This window comes from Labeo rohita, chromosome 9 (genome assembly GCF_022985175.1).
Source record: "Labeo rohita strain BAU-BD-2019 chromosome 9, IGBB_LRoh.1.0, whole genome shotgun sequence".
Lineage (NCBI taxonomy): Eukaryota > Metazoa > Chordata > Actinopteri > Cypriniformes > Cyprinidae > Labeo > Labeo rohita.
In genome coordinates, this window is record NC_066877.1 from 6,940,654 (window position 1) to 6,960,247 (window position 19,594).

General features: G+C 34.9%; 1 protein-coding gene across 1 annotated transcript; it reads left to right on the forward strand.

The window, feature by feature from the left end:
- Window positions 1–25: 25 nt before the first annotated feature.
- slc37a1 (solute carrier family 37 member 1) lies at window positions 26–19,317 on the forward strand. Its single transcript, XM_051119810.1, has 20 exons — window positions 26–118; window positions 586–817; window positions 3,454–3,535; window positions 4,503–4,608; window positions 4,715–4,793; window positions 6,951–7,086; window positions 7,303–7,379; window positions 7,558–7,724; window positions 7,849–7,901; window positions 11,450–11,527; window positions 11,635–11,763; window positions 11,844–11,934; window positions 13,397–13,459; window positions 14,825–14,910; window positions 15,021–15,069; window positions 15,257–15,330; window positions 15,469–15,547; window positions 15,656–15,753; window positions 18,220–18,284; window positions 18,411–19,317. Exons 2-20 carry the CDS (start codon window positions 762–764, stop codon window positions 18,424–18,426), a joined length of 1,584 nt encoding a protein of 527 aa, XP_050975767.1. The 5' UTR covers window positions 26–118; window positions 586–761; the 3' UTR covers window positions 18,427–19,317.
- Window positions 19,318–19,594: the final 277 nt, after the last annotated feature.

Below are 19,594 nucleotides of genomic sequence, written 5' to 3' on the forward strand. Positions count from 1 at the left end.
GTCTTGGTGCTTCGTCATTCACGCTGTTCGTGTTGGCGTCGTTATTCCGCCCGACTGAACGAGGAAGCGGCAGAAACGGTTGCTGAAGACAACGCTGAGCAGAGAGTCGGTTCATACGGTAAGACCACACTGCTGTTTTCAGTTTAATCATTTATTTATGCGTGTATATCTTTGACATATGCTCTTTTAGCGTGTTATCAGTCACATTTGATTAAAAACGTATTCTTACGACCTTCATACAAAGCCGGACTGTCAACTGTCAAGAAGAGACCGAACAAAATTACAGTGATGAAGTAACGTTACATTTATTCAGATTCTTTTTTAAATATTATTAAATGCTAATTGTCTTGGTATTGTTGTAGTTAACCATAGATTCAGACTGAACGGCTGTGAGACCGTCTCATAAACACTGCTTCTGGTTGTACAGTAGAAGCCACGTTATAAGTCGCGTCATTTATGAGCTTTGACAGATGAGACTGTCATTTCCTAAAAGAAGAAAAGACTGATAAAGTGCTGTAACTGAACTGTAAATCTATTGTTTGTTCACCTCCCTTTCACTCCCTCATTCTTTCTTTGCTTCTTCAGGACATAAAGCCACGGATGCGACTCCTCATAATGGAATCTTGTGTCTTTCTGATCAAATCACAAGGACCTCTTGGTCAGAGATGGGTCTTGTGACTACATATCTACAGGCACCCTGCCTAACATCTTTGAGATTTAATAAGCAGCTGTAATACACTAGTACACACACGTACGTAAGCATGGCACCCGTCCCACCTGGCATCCGCTTCCTGGCATCCTTCAATAGGGACCAGTGGTGAGTGTGTTTCTTTTATAAATATTCTTTGGCTGTATGTTTAGGATTGACAATCATCTTGACACGCAAAACTTTGTAGACTTTCATACGACTGCTTGATTATAGAAAATCAAAAAACAATCGCAATTACTTTGGGCAGTAGTGGGATCACACTTACTCAGTGACAGGTTGTACACTTCCAAAGCCTAGTAAAAATACTACTGAACCACATCATTGTGAAACACAGTGTGGCACAATAATTGTTTTATGTTGATTTCATAATTGTTAAAAAGCAAAAGTCATAAGTGAAAATAAAAATTAACTTGGAACGTCCTTGCCCAGCCCTTGCAAATTTGTTCCTGAAATGTTTTGACTATGGTTTCAGCTCAGTACATTGTATGTTTAACACAATTTAGCATCCATTCTGTTAAACTCCACCAGTTTCCCCCCTCAAAATTGGAAGAATCTTCAGACATGTCTGGGTCTGCTAAGATGGTATTAATATAGTTGATCTGTGCTGGAGAATAGTATAGATTAGAACTTAAATGCGTACTGTATTTTAATAAAATATAATCTTTGATAATGCTTTCTGTACCAAACCAAGAAGTCATTTATTTGACCGTGGAAGCTGAAATAGATGTATGTAAATGTATACACACCTGTCTACGTTTAATCAGAGCTTACGTTCCATTGCATTCCTGCGTCATCGACACAGCTTCAGAATAGTTTGTGAAAAATCCGGTTCAGTGAGTTTCTTCAGAAGAACACACTGGTTAGACTAGGTGTGTTTAAATTCCAGTGTACTTTAAGTAAACTTATTAAAGATGATATAGATGATAGCCTAATAACGTCTTCCCTGCTGCATTAGTAGGAAGAATTACAAAAAGTCTCTTTTAAACCAAAGAGACTAGCTGTGCATTGCACTGTGAAAACAAAACAAAACAAAAAAACCCTGTAAAATAGAAGAGAGGCGAACGCCAGTCTACGCTGAAACCAAACGATAGAGATGGTTTTGAAGACAAGAAGACACTTTGCATAGCCTTCCTTCTGATCCCAACATTAGGAAAGAGTGGATTAACTTTATTTTTAATACAGGTCCAGACCGTGTCAGTAAAAACTTAGTCCTTGGTTCACTTCATTTGACTGCGGATTCGTTTACAAACAAGGAACAATTTGGCGCAAGCTTTTCAGGAAGTTTGAAACTAAAAGACGTTGTGCTGCATATATTGGACCTGACAGTAAAGTCGCACCACACATGCGTGACTGTTTTTATTATGTGGTTATTATAGCTTTGTCTTTTATTACAGATTGATATGTACTGAGTATTTAGGCAACCAGCAACGTCCATCTACAAAGAATGTAGGCTGTCTAACATGCACAACTATTAGAAAATCATAGCATTGGGTGTTTATCTCCGAATCAAACAGAGTGTTCTGATGAGGGGGGTAAAAAATAGACAAAAAACAGCCTATTACTTCTAAATTATGATGTTTTCTGATGTAAAAATCTTTAATTATAAGGGGACCTCATAGAACAGTACAAAATAATGATAAAGGCAGTTCATGACCTCTTTAAAAGGACATGTTTTGTCTAAAGTATGCTGTTAGCATTGTTTCTTATTTTTGTTTGTTTCATTTTTTTTATGTTGTGTGTGTTACCCTGATGGTGTTTTGTGTGTGTGTGTGTGTGTGTGTGTGTGATTTGTGCGCCATCTATAAACAAGTATGTTTTATAAACAGGCCACTTACAGTAAATTTATGATGATTCATCTTTTGCCTTTCCACTTTTTCATCATGGTGTTTGAGTACATTTTAAAATAAAAAAGATAGATACTACTTTCAAATTTTGTGTGTGCAGTAGTTTTGTGTGACAGAGCAAAAGAAAAAAGACAGTATAGACTTCAGCTGCTGTTTCTAAACCTGATCTAGCAAAACTGTAATGCAGTGCTGTGAAAAAGCTGTCACCCCCTTCCAGTTTTTTTGCATATTTGTCACACTTGAATGATTCAGATCATCAAACAAATTTTAATATTGCACAAAGATAACCCAAGTAAAAACAAAATGCAGTTTTAAAATACTGATTTAATCTATTAAGGGAAAAAATCTGTCCAAACCTGCTTGGCCCTACGTAAAAAAGTAATTGCCCCCTAAACCTAGTAACTGGTTGTGCAGCAACGCAATCATGCTTTCGCAATAACTGGCAACAAGTCTGTCCAAGTATGTTTGGACAGCTTTTTTTCCCATGCATTTTGTATTCACCTGCATTATCTTTATGTAATATGCAAATGCAAAATAATATAACTAAATAAAATAAAATAACTTTTTCACAGCACTTTATAGTAGTGGATTCCAATAGATAAAAAACTTGCTCTGCCCGTCATAGTATGACGTTAAGCAGTAGTAAGACAGGCTCCAGTTAAATTCTGATTTATTTGCTATAATTAAGCAAAGCTGTTTGCGTAACTGAACAGTGGGTGGGTATGCTGTTAGCCACTCATGCAGTTTAATGCCAGCTGCATATGTCCAGTATTCATATTTGGGCTTGTTTTGGAATACAGCCTGTCTTTTGATCTGTCTGCGACAGAGCACGACAAGAGGAAAGTTAAATGTCCCTATTTCCTTATCCTCATTGAACTTTGCTGTGTTTGGTTCATGCAGGTACAGGGCCTTCACGTTTGCTCTCACATTCCTGCTCTACACTAGCTTCCATCTGTCCAGGAAGCCCATCAGCATTGTTAAGGTAACTTAACCACTGTTGTTAAACAACCCCTTTAAAGGAATAGTTTACCTGGAAATATAAAAATACTCACACTTTGGCTATTCAGGAGGTAGAGGAGTTTGGAGAAATGTAGCTTTACATCACTTGCTTACCAATGGATCCTCTGCAGTAGATGCAGTAGAGTCCAAACAGCTGATAAAAACATCACAATAATACACAAGTTGCCAAAAAGTAATATTTACATTTTAAATTAAGTTCATCATTTCCTTTACACACACTGTAAGTTATTTTTGTTAACTTTAAAGTTAAAGATTACATGTTCTGAAAAAAAATAGTATTTTTAATATAGTTTTGTAGTGTATAGTTAGATCCTGAATTATTCAGTTTCTTCTGTTTCCCATCATTTATCATCTCTGGATGAGATAACACACAGATAACTCTATATTGCTCTGATCTTGGCGTGATCAGAACTATTATCAGCTCTGTTGTCCTTGTGCTTACTGGAACTCGAAGTGCTTTTTGCCTTTTTCTGTCATATATTAACTCATTTATCTGAGTGTAATACAGGAGTGAATGGCATGCAGCCATCTAACCATGTTGAACTTTCTTTAGTCAGCTTTAAAGGGATAGTTCACCATAAAACGAAAATGCTTGTCATTAATTACTCCCTCTTCTGTTGTTCCAAACCCATAAGACCTTCGTTCATCTTTGGAACATAAATTAAGATATTTTTTATTGAAATCTGAGAGCTTTCTGACCCTGCGTAGACAGCAACGCAACTGACATGTTCAAGGCCCAGAAAGATAGTAAGGACTTTCATCAAAAATATCTTAATTTGTGTTCTGAATGACATGAGGGTTAGTAAATAATGACAGAATTTTCATTTTTGGGTGAACTATCCCTGTCATGTCCTGTATCAACTATATATGTAACTGTATGTGCTGTCAGATATGAGTTTATGTTGTGTTGTGTGTGTTTGTTCATATAGAGTGAGCTGCATAAGAACTGCTCTCATGTCACAGAGGCGCCTACAGATAGCAGCAGTCGGCAGCCTGCACTTCACCAAGAACTCGACTGCAGCTGGAAACCATTCGGTAAGATTCAGATGCTTTAGTATATTATATTCATAGCAGTATGTGCTTCTATCATTTTCAGCCAGTTCATTAAATATTTGGTATCTCTGTTTTTATGTCCCTATAGACAGAAATAACTATAAGCAGTTGCTCGGAGCGATGGATTACTCTTTCCTGTGTGCTTATGCCATAGGCATGTATCTCAGGTAAGAACAGATATAAAACACTTGCATATTCATGCATTTGCACTACAATGGCTTGAAATGTTTTTTTCAGAAATGTAGAAATAAAAATTCTGTCATCGTTTACTCAGCCATTAATGTCATTCCAAACACAAATGAAAATATTTTAATGAAACCTGAGAGATGCCTCTATAGAGGCTTCCACACGAGAGGAACAAACTTTTTCTTAGTTCCTAAAACTTTTTTGGCGTGTTCTCACTGCACAGGAACTAGGGCTGCAGGATTAATCGAATGCGTTTATGAGGCGCGCATAGTCAGTAAAGCCGGTACTTTGATTAGTAGTAAAGCTCCATCACGTGCGTTCAGCTGGAGCGGCAATTAATACACAGAGCCGTAAATCACTGACAAGCTACACCAAATCGCGCTCATAATCGCAGATGAATCGCATTCAATTATGAGCACGATTTGGCATAGCTTGTCAGTGATTTACGGCTCTGTGTATTAATTGCCGCTCCAGCTGAACGCACGTGATGGAGCTTTACTACTAATCAAAGAACCGGCTTTACTGACTAAGCGCGCCTCATAAACGCATTCGATTAATCGTGCAGCCCTAACAGGAACTAGGAATGCATTTAGTTCTAGGAACTCTGTTTAAAGAAACACTCTACTTTTTTTGAAAATAGGGTAATTTCCAACTCCCCTAGAATTAAACAGTTGAGTTTTACCGTTTTCGAATCCATTCAGCCAATCTCCAGGTCTGGCGGTAGCACTTTTAGCATAGCTTAGAATAGATGAATCGATTCAAAAACTCTAGGGGAGTTGTAAAATGAGCCTATTATCAAAAAAAGTGGAGTGTTCCTTTTAAGGGAACTAAATTAGCTCCTACTTCAGACTAGGGTCTAAAACAGTGATGTAAGTGTACGCTTATTGGCCAAACACATACGAAACACCGGCTACCCGGCATTTTAAAAAACTGTGTAAAAATATTTGCTCCACGAACATGGAAAACAGCGATGACGGCATTTAGCTACTGGTTGTCTGCAGTAGGGCTGCCCCCTAATAGTCGACTAACTGTTAGTCAACGAGAAGAGGCATGGTCGACTAAAATTGTAGTAATTGCTTAGTTGCAGGAAAAAAATTTCACAGGAAGTGACTAATCAAGCATTCTGTGATGGACTGATGGTTAACAGCTGGTCTTTGTGGTAATATAGTACATCGGGCAGCACATCCGTCTGAAAGATATAAGTAGTAGCAAATTTACATGGCCACTCAATCTAATATTAACCTAGAAAAATATGCACTGTTCAAGTGTCTGTGTGGAGTGTGGAAGCTGCATAGTAGCGCGCTCCCTCCATGACAGATGGAGGCGCTGGTGCTGTCACTTGCTCTTAAAATACTCTTGTCATTTTTGCTCATGCAGATAAAAGTAAAACATCTTTCGAATCTGTCAAGACTCTACGTTTATTTGTGTGCACTCACAATAACAATGAAACATTGCATGTTTGTAAAATAATGAAAGCAAACAGGATGTGCTTTCTACTGCACTGTAAAAAATAAAAAACAATTTGTGCAACCCTGCTGCCTTAAAATTTTAAGTTCAGTCAACTAAAATAAGTTTAGTCAACTTGAAATTTCAAGATGTACTAAGTAACAACTTAGATATTTGTGTTTGCTAAACTTAACAGATGGGTAAGTAACCCAGCTGCCTTAAAATTTTAAGTTGATTCAACTCAAATATCTAAGTTGTCACTTAGTATAATTTAACATTTCAAGTTGGATAAACTTTTTTTGAGTTGACTGAACTTAAAATTTTAAGGCAGCCAGGTTACAAATTATTTTAAGTTGACTCAACAAATAGTTTTTTACAGTGTGTCTCAGTCTCTGTGAACTTGAGCTTGAAACTTTGAAACTCTGTGTATACTTGTCTTACAGACGTGAAAAATATATCTATACAGAGTGAAATGTCTACTTTCAAATGAACCAGTTCAAATTATGTAATATGTATGAAACAGTTTTAGTGTAATGCACATTTAGTGGAGGAACAGAAATCTTTTAGGTTTTATTAAAAATATCTTTGTGTTTCGAAGATGTTTTATAATAGACCTACTGAAACAGTTTGAAGTAACTCACCAAAATGAAATTTGTTTACTTTTGCTGATGTTCTTAATACAACATTTTCAGTGGAATCATTGGAGAGCGTTTGCCAATTCGCCTGTACCTGACTGTGGGCATGTTGACCAGTGGCCTTTTCACCTGTCTGTTTGGAATGGGATACATCTATGACGTCCATAGCCTGGGCTTCTATATATTTGTTCAGGTAGGTGTCATACGAAAGCAGTCTCTTATGTTCATCAAGGCTGCATTCATTTGATCAAAAATAAAGTAAAAACAGTAATGTTGTGAAATATTGTTGTCTTTTTGTGTTCATTGTTGGAGCATCATTACTCCAGTCTTCAGTGTCACATGATCCTTCAGAAATCATTGTAATATTTTCATTGAGGAGTCTTTCTTATTCTTGTTTTTTTGTCTGTAGGTGGCCAATGGTTTGGTTCAGACCACTGGTTGGCCCAGTGTTGTGACTTGCATTGGTAACTGGTTTGGCAAGGGCAGGTAAGAAGTATTACACTTTCACTATCATTATAAAATATAATCGATAAATCAGCTGTAAACATGAGCACACAGTGTTTTTATTTGCTCAGATGCAAATTGTTTTTTTTTACACACTCTAAATTATAACAGATCTTTTATTACCACCCCAATAAATGTTACATAACATGTTTGGTATCAGGAGAGGCCTCATCATGGGTTTGTGGAACTCTCACACATCAGTGGGCAACATTCTGGGCTCTTTGATCGCTGGATATTATGTCTCCTCTAACTGGGGTCTGTCCTTTATCGTCCCCGGAGTTATCATCGCTGCCATGGGAGTCATCTGCTTCCTCTTTCTAATAGAGCGTAAGTGTATATGTCCTCTGCCTTATCTACTGGTGTAGATATATCTGGGTGGAAAATTGTCACAAAGCGCTAGACAAAGTGGTTGATCAAGCGGGTTTTGACGCGAATGTTTTTGTATCTCTAGACCCTCATGATCTGAAGATCGCCAGTACACAGAGCTCAGCTCCAAGCAATCAGGTTAGTCCACTTTGTATGTAGCTTCATTTCCAGTCACATTGACCTTCTTTTTATTAATAATGATAATTAATATCAGGATAACAGGTTATTAGAATAATTTCTGAAGGATCATGTGACACTGAAGACTGGAGTAAAGATTCTGAAAATTCAGCATTAAATCAAAAGAATAAATTACGTTTTACAATATATTCAAATAGTAAACAGCTATTTTAAAGTGTAAAAATATTGCACAATATTAATATTTTATGGTATTTTTACTGCTGTTCAAAAGATTTGGGATCATTAAGATTTTTAATGGAGTCTTTTATGCTTATCAAGGCTGCATTTGTTTGAGCAAAATACAGAAAAAAAACTGTAATCTTGTGAAATATTATTGCAATTTCTAATATTGGTTTCCAATTTTAATATACTTTAAAATATAATTTATTTCTTTGACGCAGTGCTGAATTTTCCTTAGACATTACTCCAGTCTTCAGTCTCCAGTGTCACAGGATCTTTCAGAAATCATTCTAATATGCTGATTTATTACTTTTTTTCTAAATGTTGGAAACTGTTGTGCTGCTTATTATTTTTTTGGAATCTGTGATACTTTTTTCAGCATTCTTTGATGAATAAAAAGTTAAGAATATTAATATTAATATAAATATTAAAAATAGAAATCTTTTTTCTTTACTATCACTTTTTATACATTTAACACATCCTTGGTGAATCAAAGTATTAATTTTGTTAAAAAAAAAGAAAGAAAAAATGTACTAGTGTAGGTAGTAGTAGTGTATATTGTAACCAAAAAATCTATTTTGAATAAACCTTGATTTTTTTTTTTTTTTTTTTTAACCTTTTATTTATCAAAGAATCCTGAAAAAAGTATTACAGGTTCCAAAAAAATATTAAGTACCACAACTGTTTTCAACAGTGATAATAAATGATCATATTAGAATTCAAAATCATCATAATTTAAAATTAAATTATATTTTAAAGTATATTAAAATAGAAAACTTTTATTTTAAAATGCAATAATATTTCACAGAATTGTTTCACAAACTGTTTTTTTTAATTTTTTATTATTAAATAGATGAGCATAAAAAAACGTCTTTTAAAAAAAACATTAACAATTGTACTGATCCAAAACTTAGGTAAAGCTAAGAGTTAAGTTTTCTTAAGTTAAAAAGACGGGAATCAAACTCGGGTCACCGGCAGCACAGTTGCGCTATATATGTCAGCACACGAACTACTGGCTATCGGTGCCGCCACTGATCCAAAACTTTTGAACGAAAGTGTAATTTTCAAAAACATTAAAAAAAAAAATCTTACCAAACCCAAACTTTTAAATGGTAGTATATGCCTTTAAGGCATTGTTCATACTGTACACAAATGTGGGTTTCAAATCCAATCTCTCAGGAGTGACAAGTCTCTTCTGTAACTTTGCAGGCGAATGAATCTGATTTGTTTTTTAGAGAGGTCTGTCAATACTCCTTTAAAAAAAATCAATCAGGGTGGTTTGTATTGGGCCTGTAAATATCAAATTTCACTTGGTTTTTGCTGTTCAGGTGAAAAAAAATAAAGCAAAACTAGCTTGAGTCAGGTATGCAGAAAAATATTTTTTTTCCTGTATATCTGAACAAAACCTAAAAGAGTGAGCGAGAGTCAAACAGACAGTGTCTGTGTGATCTTCACATAAGTTAATGTCTTTTCCCAGTGGTTTGAGGAAAGGTTGGTTAGATAACATGACGCACTCATGCTCTACAGCTGTCACTATGACAACGGCTCTGTGATGCGTACACCTGCGAGTCTCGGTAGAGCGTGAGGTGCTCTTCTAACACGGGGAGAGTTCACATTTCTGAAACGCTTCATCAGACTGATTTGATTCAGGAGGAGTGGCTAATCAGGAGTAACAGAAACGTTAGGGATGGAGGAAGGGGGTGACAGCAGGAGGAAATGTAGATTGATGCCTCTTTTCCTCGTTTTGACTGTGGAGGAGGAATTAATCAAATTCAAGAGCAACTTCAAACACTTTGCAGCTTGCCGCTGCATAATTCTTGATTCTCTGTCATTGTTTACGCTAATACCTCTTGGTTTGTTTATAAAGGATCTTTAAATATTCATAGAGATTAATTAATTGCAATTTAGGAGGTGTTACGCCAGAGTATTTTTGTCTGACCCTCTAGAGTGAACAAAGCAAAAGGGAATTGGGTCATTGATACAAGCACCAGATGCAGCGATTGGAAATATATGCAAAAATTTAGCATTTTGATATATAATATATTTGTAGTGACATAGACATTGATACAAAACGTTTTCTAACAGGTTTAAAGTGAGAACTTTTAATTCCGTAACTTGTCAACATTTTATTAAGCTTTCACCACTTTTAGTCTACTTTTTTTTTTTTTTTTTTCAGGCAATGACAAATACATATTTAAAAGCAAAAATATTCCTTTTCTTCATGTTGTAATTATAATTTAATTATTTATTATTTAATAGTTGTTAAAGAGATGTTTACATATTTTATGAAGGACCAAACAGGAAATGAAGCATGTTTGGTTTAGTCAGTTATGGAAAATAAAAGCTTCAATATGCCTAATAAAATGTATTTTAATTGATATTCAGGGTTTATAACTATATTTTTAGATTTTTATGTGTATGTTCAGATTTAGGTTTATTTATTCCAAATTATATTGTTATATTCAGAATTGATAAAAAGTTTGGATTTAGATTTATATATTCAGGTTTACATTTATATATTCAGAATTCTAACTTTATATTCAGTTTGTAACTATTTGGTTCATAACTATATGTTTGGATTTACATTCATATATACACTGCTGTTCAAAAGTTTGGGATCAATAAGATTTTTAATATTTTCAAAAGGAGTCTCTTATGCTCATTAAAAGTTCCTTTTGTTTGATCAAAAATACAGAAAAAATAATTTGAAATATTGTTGCAATATAAAATAACAGTTTTCTATTTTAATATACTTTATTTCTGCGCTGCAGAGCTGAATTTGTCTTTAGTGCCACATGAACCTTCAGAAATCATTTTAATATGATGATTTATCATCAGTGTTGAAATCAGAAAATAGAAATAGAAAATAGAAATCTTTTTCTAACAATATAAGTCTTTACTATCACTTTTTATCACTGTAACACATCCTTGCTGAATTAAAGTATTAATTTCTTTCAGTGAAAGAAAGAAAGAAAAAATGCAAACTTTGAACAGTAGTGTATATTGTTATAAAATATTTATATTTTAAATAAATGCTCTTTTTACCTCTTTTACAGTGCTCCTTTAACATTGTATTCATCAAATAATCCTGAAAAAAGTATCACAGGTTATAAAAAAAAAAATATTAAGCAGCACTACTGTTTTTATTATCAGCACTGATAATAAATCAGCATATTAGAATGATTTCTGAAAGGATCATGTGACACTGAAGACTGGAGTAATGATGGTACCTATGTGTCCTGTGTTATCATAATAATAAAATACAATTAATATGCAATAAACAAATAACATGATTTTTTTTTTTTTTTTTTTTTTTTTTTTTTTATCAGAAGCGTCATAAAAGCTGGAATGGTGTGAATGGACATAAAGACTTGTACTTGCAGTACAAGCCAGGAGCTAAAACACAGGTTTGTCCACTGTACTCTCTCACTGTATATTTTTTATCTGTCACTCCTTTATAAGTAATACATGCGATATTTCATTGTCCTGTCATCTTGTCTTCTGTGCTTGTTAGAGCTGGGACACAGAGCTTCTGCTGGGACAGGAGAGCATTGGAGTGTGTGTTCCTGTGCAGCAGGTGGTGGTGGTGAAGAGCGAGGCAGAACCGTCAGCCATCAGCTTCATGGGAGCTTTACGCATTCCTGTGAGTGCTGCCCATCCGTCTGTCCATCACCCAGTGTGTGTTAAAGCGTCACTGAAGTTTCTCCTGCTGTGTGTTTGCAGGGAGTGGTGGAGTTCTCTCTTTGTCTCCTGTTTGCAAAGTTGGTCAGTTATACCTTCCTCTTCTGGCTCCCCCTCTACATCACTAAAGCAGGTAACTCGCACTGACACAATGCATACCCTGGTGACATCATCAGCATTTAATATCTCTTACATCATTTCCGTTTTTTTTTAACAAAATTTTTTTTTATGTTGTTGTAAACTAATAACATGTCCCTGTGTTTAGATGCTTTTTGTTTTCAAGATGTATTTTGTTTAAAATGATAGGTAACACTTTACAATAAGGTTCATTAGTTAACATTAGTTAACTACATTTGTTAACTTGAACTAAGAACAATACTTCCACAGCATTTATTAATCTAAGTTCATGTTCATTTCAGCATTTACTGATGCATTATTAAAATCACAAGTTGTGTTTGTTAACATTGGTTAATGCACTGTCAACTAACATGAACAAACAACGAACGACTGTGTTTGTATCAACATTAACAAAGAGTAATAAATAGTGTAATGAATGTGTTGTTTATTATTTGTTCATGTTAGTTTAAACATTAACTAATGTTAACAAATAACACCTTATTGTAAAGTGTCACCAATTTATTCTGTATAAATACAGGATGTAATTGCAAGCTAGCATTGTGAATGTGTGTATATGTTAAAAGTATATATTTGCAGTTTTTTTGTGGTTAAATGAATAGTTCACCCAAAAATAAAGATGTAGATGAGTTTGTTTCTTCATCAGAACAGATTTAGAGAAATGTATTACATCACTTGCTCACCAGTGGATCCTCTGCAGTGAATGGGTGCCATCAGAATGAGAGTCCAAACAGCTGATAAAAACATCACAATAATACACAAGTAATTCACACCACTCCAGTCCATCAATTAAAGTCTTGTGAAGCAAAAACTTCATGTTTGAAAGAAACAAATTTAGCATTAAGATGTTTTTTACTTTTTTTTTTTTTTTTGTAACTAAGCCATTGTTTCCAGCATTGTCCGTAATTTTGCTTTCTGAAAATGTTGTCTAGTCTGAATCAGGAGAGAAATATGCACTGATCAAACACTGTTTACAAGAGAAAACAGTGCAAAACAATTCTAAACAAATATGTGAGTGGATTTTGTTCCGAGGACAGCGGGGGATGGACTTTTTCACTGGAGGAAGCGTTGTGTACTTTTGGCTAAAAGCGATGAATAAAAGTTAAAATGCCTTAATGATGGATTTGTTTATTACAAACATGCAACTTTTAATTTCACAAGACATTAACTGACGGACTGGAGTGGGGTGGATTACTTGTGGATTATTGTGATGTTTTTATCTCTGTTTGGACTTTGAATTCTGATGGCACCCATTCACTTTAGTGGATCCATTGGTGAACAAGTGATGTATTGCTACATTTCTCCAACTCTGTTCTGATGAAGAAACAAACTCATCTACATCTTGGATGGCCTGAGGATGAGTAAATTATATAGTAAATAAATTATTTATCAAATTTCCATTTGAGTGAACTGGTTCATTAATATAGCACAATGATAAAGATGTATTTCCTGTTTCTCAGCTCACCTTGATGCCAAGAAAGCTGGAGACCTTTCAACTCTTTTTGATGTGGGCGGGATTGTTGGTATGGACAGCTATCAGTTGTTTTTTTTTTTTTTTGAATGCTCAATACACATGTGATCACTCAAGAGTTGCTTTCTTTTCTTTCTTTGTGACATGTTTAATAACACCCCTTACTAAGAAGTTCATCCTTATCTTGACTTGTATTTTCGTAGTAATCAATGCTTCTTCATCACTTAAATATTTAAAAGACATGAAACAGTTATGTTCACTGCTAAAGTTTACATACACCATGCAGAATCTGCAAAATGTTAATTTTGTTATCAAAATAAGAGGGATCATACAAAATGCATGGTATTTTTTTTTTTTAAGTACTGACCTGAATAAGATATTTCACATAAAATACATTTACTTATAGATCACGAGAAAATAATAGTTACATTTATAAAAATTACCCTGTTCAAAAGTTTACATACTTTTCTTAATACTGTGTTGTTACCTGAATGATCCACAGCTGTTTTTTGTTTGGTGATAGTTGTTCATGAGTCCCTTGTTTGTCCTGAACAGTTAAACTGCCTTCTGTGCTTCAGAAAAATCCTTCAGGTCTCACAAATTCTTTGGTTTTTCAGCATTTTTGTGTATTTTAACTCTTTCCAACAATGACCTCCTGACACTTAATGCATTGTGTTTCCTTCTGAAGCATCAGTGAGTGTTTGAACCTTCTGTAATAGTTGCATATGAGTTCCACAGTTGTCCTCGGTGTGAAAAGTTGGATCTTAAAATCATACAATCATTGTTGGAAAAGGTTCAAATACACAAAAATGCCGAAAGACCAAAGAATCTGTGGGACCTGAAGGATTTTTCTGAAGAACAGCAGGCAGTTTAACCTTTTCAGGACAAACAAGAGACTCATGAACAACTATCACTAAACAAAAAAACACAGCTGTGGATCATTCAGGTAACAACACAGTATTAAAAATCAAGCGTATGTAAACTTTTGAACAGGGTATTTTTTATAAATTCAACTATTAATTTTCTCTTGTAGACTATGTAAATGTCTTTTATGGGAAATCTTATTCAGGTCAGTACTAAATATAAAATAACATGCATTTTGTGATCCCTCTTATTTTGGTAAAATAATTAACATTTTGCAGATTCTGCAAGGTATATGGAAACTTACCTCAGCTGTATCTACTGTTATCAACACTACCAAAGTTTTTTTTTTTTTTGCCTTTATTCAGTAAGGATGCCTTAAATTGATCAAAAATGACAGTAAGGACATTATAATGTTACAAGAGATGAGAAATCACAACAAACACATTTGTCTACCTCATGTTTATATGGAAAAGCTACAGAAAAGCAGTGCGGACTGATGCAAAAACCAAACAAATCACGACCCTTAAGTGTTTCTGTGTGTGTTTGTGTGTAGGAGGGATCCTGGCTGGAGTGATCTCTGATAAGATGGGAAAGAGGGCCACCACTTGTGCTGTGATGCTTCTACTGGCTGCACCCACAGTATGTCATTCTGTTGATCAAATGCTGGAGAGCTTGTGCATTTAAAGCCTCTTTGCTGTGTCAATTTTTCTCACCACTGACAGTGGTTTGTGTGTGTGTTTGTTTAATAGCTTTACGGCTTCTCTATGATGAGTCAGTTTGGCCTGGGTCCCACTATTGGTAAGAACCCAATTCTAATGTTGCCTTTCAGTGTTACATAAGAGCTTTTGAACGCCGTTCCTTTGAGAGAATTAATGAGATTAACAGTGGAGAGCTGATGCCAACTTTAATGTGTTATTACATTCTATGGAAAAAAAAATGCTTAGTAATTATGCGGTCTGTGTTTTGTATGTTATTTGCTATAAAGGCATGCTGCTGGTGTGTGGTGGTTTAGTCAACGGACCGTACGCTCTCATCACAACCGCTGTCTCTGCTGACTTGGTGAGTGTTTGTCTGCCTGCCTTTTATCAGGTCTAATGTGTGTTTATGTAATCTTATGTTTTTCCATGCGTCAGATGCTGTTTTGTTGCTTTTCTCTGATGAATTATGTGATTTATTATTATTATTTTTTATCTGTAGGGCACACACAAGAGTTTGAAGGGCAATGCCAGGGCTCTGTCTACAGTCACAGCTATTATAGATGGCACTGGATCTGTTGGTAAGAGCGTTATAATTCTTGTATCTCCAGACGCTCATTGATGTTTCATTGTGGCGCTGTTTCATGCAGAGCTGAGAGAGGTCACTCTTGCTCTTTCATCTTGTGCAGGTGCTGCTGTGGGACCTTTGTTGGCAGGGTTGCTGTCAGCACAAGGCTGGGATCAGGTCTTTTACATGCTCATGACCGCAGACTTTTTAGCACTGTTGGTGAGTTACAATAGATGATGACTACATTAGGTTTGAAAGCATAGTTCAAACAAACCCTAATGCTGTTTATATGTTTTTTCAAAAACCTATAGGCAGCTTTTTCCATATAATCAGGCTCTTTAAAGAATTGGAAAAACACTGTCACAGTAGTTCATATGCCCCATGTGCATTGCAAGTCTTCTGAGGCCATACAGTCTGAGAAACTGAAATTTGAGTTATTTTTTGATTTTCTTAAATCTTATTCTCCATCCTAGATTTTCAAATGACTTGCATTTTTTGGTCTGTTTCTCACATATAGTTAGAATATAGTTTCAGGAGACTTCTAGACAAGTGGTTCTCAACCAGGAGTTGTGCCTCAACATAATTCCAAGGGGGCTTAAAAAAGATTCTGTAACAAACAAGCTTTTAAAAAGCTAAATTAGCTAAAAACATTTGTTACATAACTTAGACATACAGTTGAGGTCAAAAGTTTACATACACCTTGCAGAATCTGCAAAATGTTAATTATTTTACCAAAATAAGAAGGATCATACAAAATTCATGTTATTTGTTTATTTAGTACTGACCTGAATAAGATATTTCACATAAAAGACATTTACATATAGTCCACAAGATAAAATAATAGTTGAATTTATAAAAATGACCTTGTTCAAACGTTTTCATGCTTGATTCTTAATACTGTGTTGTTACCTGAATGATCCACAGCTGTTTTTTTTGTTTGTTTGTTTGTTTATTTGTTTAGGGATAGTTGTTCATGAGTCCCTTGTTTGTCCTGAACAGTTGAACTGCCCGCTGTTTTTTAAAAAAAATGTACACATCTCCATTCTGTTCAAAAGTTTTCACCCCCCAGCTCTTAATGCGTCGTTTTTCTAAAGCATCAATGAGCATTTGAACCTTCTGTAATAGTTGCATATGAGTATCTCAGTTGTCCTCAGTTTGAAAAGATGAAACTCAAAATCATACAGTCATTGTTGGAAAGGGTTCAAATACAAAAAATTGCTGAAAAACTAAAGAATTTGTGGGACCTAAAGGATTTTTCTGAAGAACAGCAGGCAGTTTAACTGTTCAGGACAAACAAGGGACTCATGAACAACTATCACTAAACAAAAAAACACAGCTGTGGATCATTCAGGTAACACAGTATTAAGAATCAAGTGTATGTAAACTTTTGAACAGGGTCATTTTTATAAATTCAACTATTTTTTCTTGTGGACTATATGTAAACGTATTCTATGTGAAATATCATATTCAGGTCAGTACTAAATAAAAACATAAAATGCATTTTGTCTGATCCCTCTTATTTTGGTAAAATAACTAACATTTTGCAGATTCTGCAAGGTGTATGTAAATTTTTGACTTCAACTGCATGATGGCAGTGTAATTTCTAATTTTTGTAATGAATTTTTATAATGAACATAAATTTTGTAGTAATGTCGAGATCTTTTGTGGGTTCAAATTCATTTAAAAAACCCACAAATCACAAAGGACTAAGGAAGTCAAGTACAATTATTGGTAATAAACAGTGTAAACCCTGAAGAACATTCAGTTATTAAAACTTCTGGAATTGTTATTAAATGTAATTATTTTGGACTGTTTTGTTCTTTTAAAGGGATAGTTCACCCAAAAATAATTACTCACCCTCATGTCGTTCCAAACCCATAAGACCTTCATTCATCTTCAGAACACAAATTAAGATATTTTTGATAAAATCCAAGAGCTTTCTGACCCTGCATAGACAGCAATGTAACTGACAAGTTCAAGGCCCAGAAAGGTAGTAAGAACATTGATAAAATAAAATGTGACATCATTGGTTAAACCTTAATGTTATAAAGCTACGAGAATATTTTTTTGTGCACACAACTTTAAAGAAATTGTTGAATAAAGTTGTTGTTTTTGTTTTCTTTGCACACAAAAAGTATTCTCGTAGCTTCATAAAATAACGGTTAAATCACTGATGTCACATGGACTATTTTAATAATGTCCTTACTGCGTTTCTGGGCCTTGGACATGTCCGTTGCATTGCTGTCTATGCAGGGTCAGAAAGCTCTTGGATTTCATCAAAAATATCTTATTTGTGTTCTGAAGATGAACGAAGGTCTTACGGGTTTGGGACGACATGAGGATGAATGAATAATGGCAGAATTTTTATTTTCAGGTGAACTATCCATTTAATATATTGCCAGTTTTCTTTCTGTAAGTACAAACATTTGAAAACGAGCATCTTTGTCAATACAACAGAAGTAAAGTACCATAAATATCTTACTCATAATTGGTTTTTGGGCCTTTTTGGAGCTAGACAGAAGCGGTCACTATCAATTGTATGGGAACATAGAATAGAAACTAATTTTACTTCCTTATAGGGAAGCAGGTTTTGCGGTGAATACAGTTTGACAACACTGTGTACATTTTAAAACAAGAATTCACACGTTTTATGACAAAAACAAAAATTGTTTGTATGTTCTTCAGCTTTTACTAAGACTTGTGATGAAGGAGCTTCGCTCTCACAGGAACCGGCCAGGAGCTGCTGTCGAGTGAGTGCTGATTTGTTCTTGTTCTTTAGTTACACTTACAAATCAATGGCCAGAACAGTCAGGGGACTTCCTATCTTTTAAAAACACAGTTTTGACAACACAAGTCTTTTTTCTGCTTCTTTCTAGACTGAAGGAACATTAACTACTTTGCACTAACTGAGCACGACAAACTGTGATGGGCACAGGATATAAATGTTCACATCTCGGACCACTTCCTACCCTGGACCAAAACTTGACTGGACTAAAACCTGTTCTTAGTCACCTGTTTTAGAAAATGGACTATACAAAGACATTTTATTCTTTCTCAGATGAGAAATCATCCATTTAGGGCGAAGCCACTTTGAGGAAATATTTTCTTACCGAATATTTATTGTGAAGATTCAGGCGCCGCTTGCGTTTGTCCTTTGGTTGTACCCAAACAAATGAACATGACTCAATGTGAGATCAAGCCTAAATATCCCTCCAGTTAAATAATGCACAATTGCACAACCAAAAGTAGCCTCCCTTTGCTGCTAACAAGGGGAATTTAAAATAAATGCAGTATAATTTCTACTTCTAGATCCCCGCCAGGCGCACAGCGCCTTCATTAAACACGCAGAACAAATGTCCCTGTAGATAGTTCAGAAATCCATTCTTGCATGAATTGTCACATTGAATTGAACACGACAATTTTACGTAAGAACGATTTACACCGAAATTTGTTCTGCTTGTGTTTCATAAATGAGGCCTATAGAGCGCATAGCCGATTGTCAGTTTAGTTATGTGTGTGTGTATATATGCTAAATCTATAATATATCATGATTCTCATCTGCCTTTCTATAAACCAAAGCCAGTCCTGTTAGTAGTTGAGAAAATGTGTTATATTCAGACTGTTTTCTGTCTTTCTGTGGTGACGTTAACAGTTCTTATCCTGTGTTTGTATATAGGGAATCCACTAGGTGATTATGACAAATTATTTTCTCGTATTTAATTTTATATTTATTTATTTTTTCACTGCTGGCCTGTGACTTAATGAATAAACATTGTGCTTTGAGTCAGTATGAATGAAGGTTAGCAATAGTTTTTATCTGACCACTATTTACAATTCAGTCCTATACAACCAGAATTCAAGCTGTTCTGTGTTAATAATAGAAGATATATCAAAATCATAATTAGTTTTCTCTGTAGGATGCAGTATTAAGTGTTTCTATTTCCAGGTTTAAAATGGTAAATCTGTGAGCAAACCCAAAGCGTCTACTTGACTGTAATTGTATGTACGTGTTTAGGACTCGCACCTGCCTCTGCAGCTATAAATATTTAAAGTGTCTATT

What these genes read in the sequence shown, in the direction of transcription:
- slc37a1 (XM_051119810.1), top strand. Translation starts at nt 762, where the DNA reads ATGGCACCCGTCCCACCTGGCATCCGCTTCCTGGCATCCTTCAATAGG. An exon ending in CTGCAGCTGGAAACCATTCG is followed by an intron (nt 4,609 to 4,714) that starts GTAAGATTCAGA and finishes ATGTCCCTATAG; the next exon opens with ACAGAAATAACTATAAGCAG. An exon ending in AGCCAGGAGCTAAAACACAG is followed by an intron (nt 11,528 to 11,634) that starts GTTTGTCCACTG and finishes TGTGCTTGTTAG; the next exon opens with AGCTGGGACACAGAGCTTCT.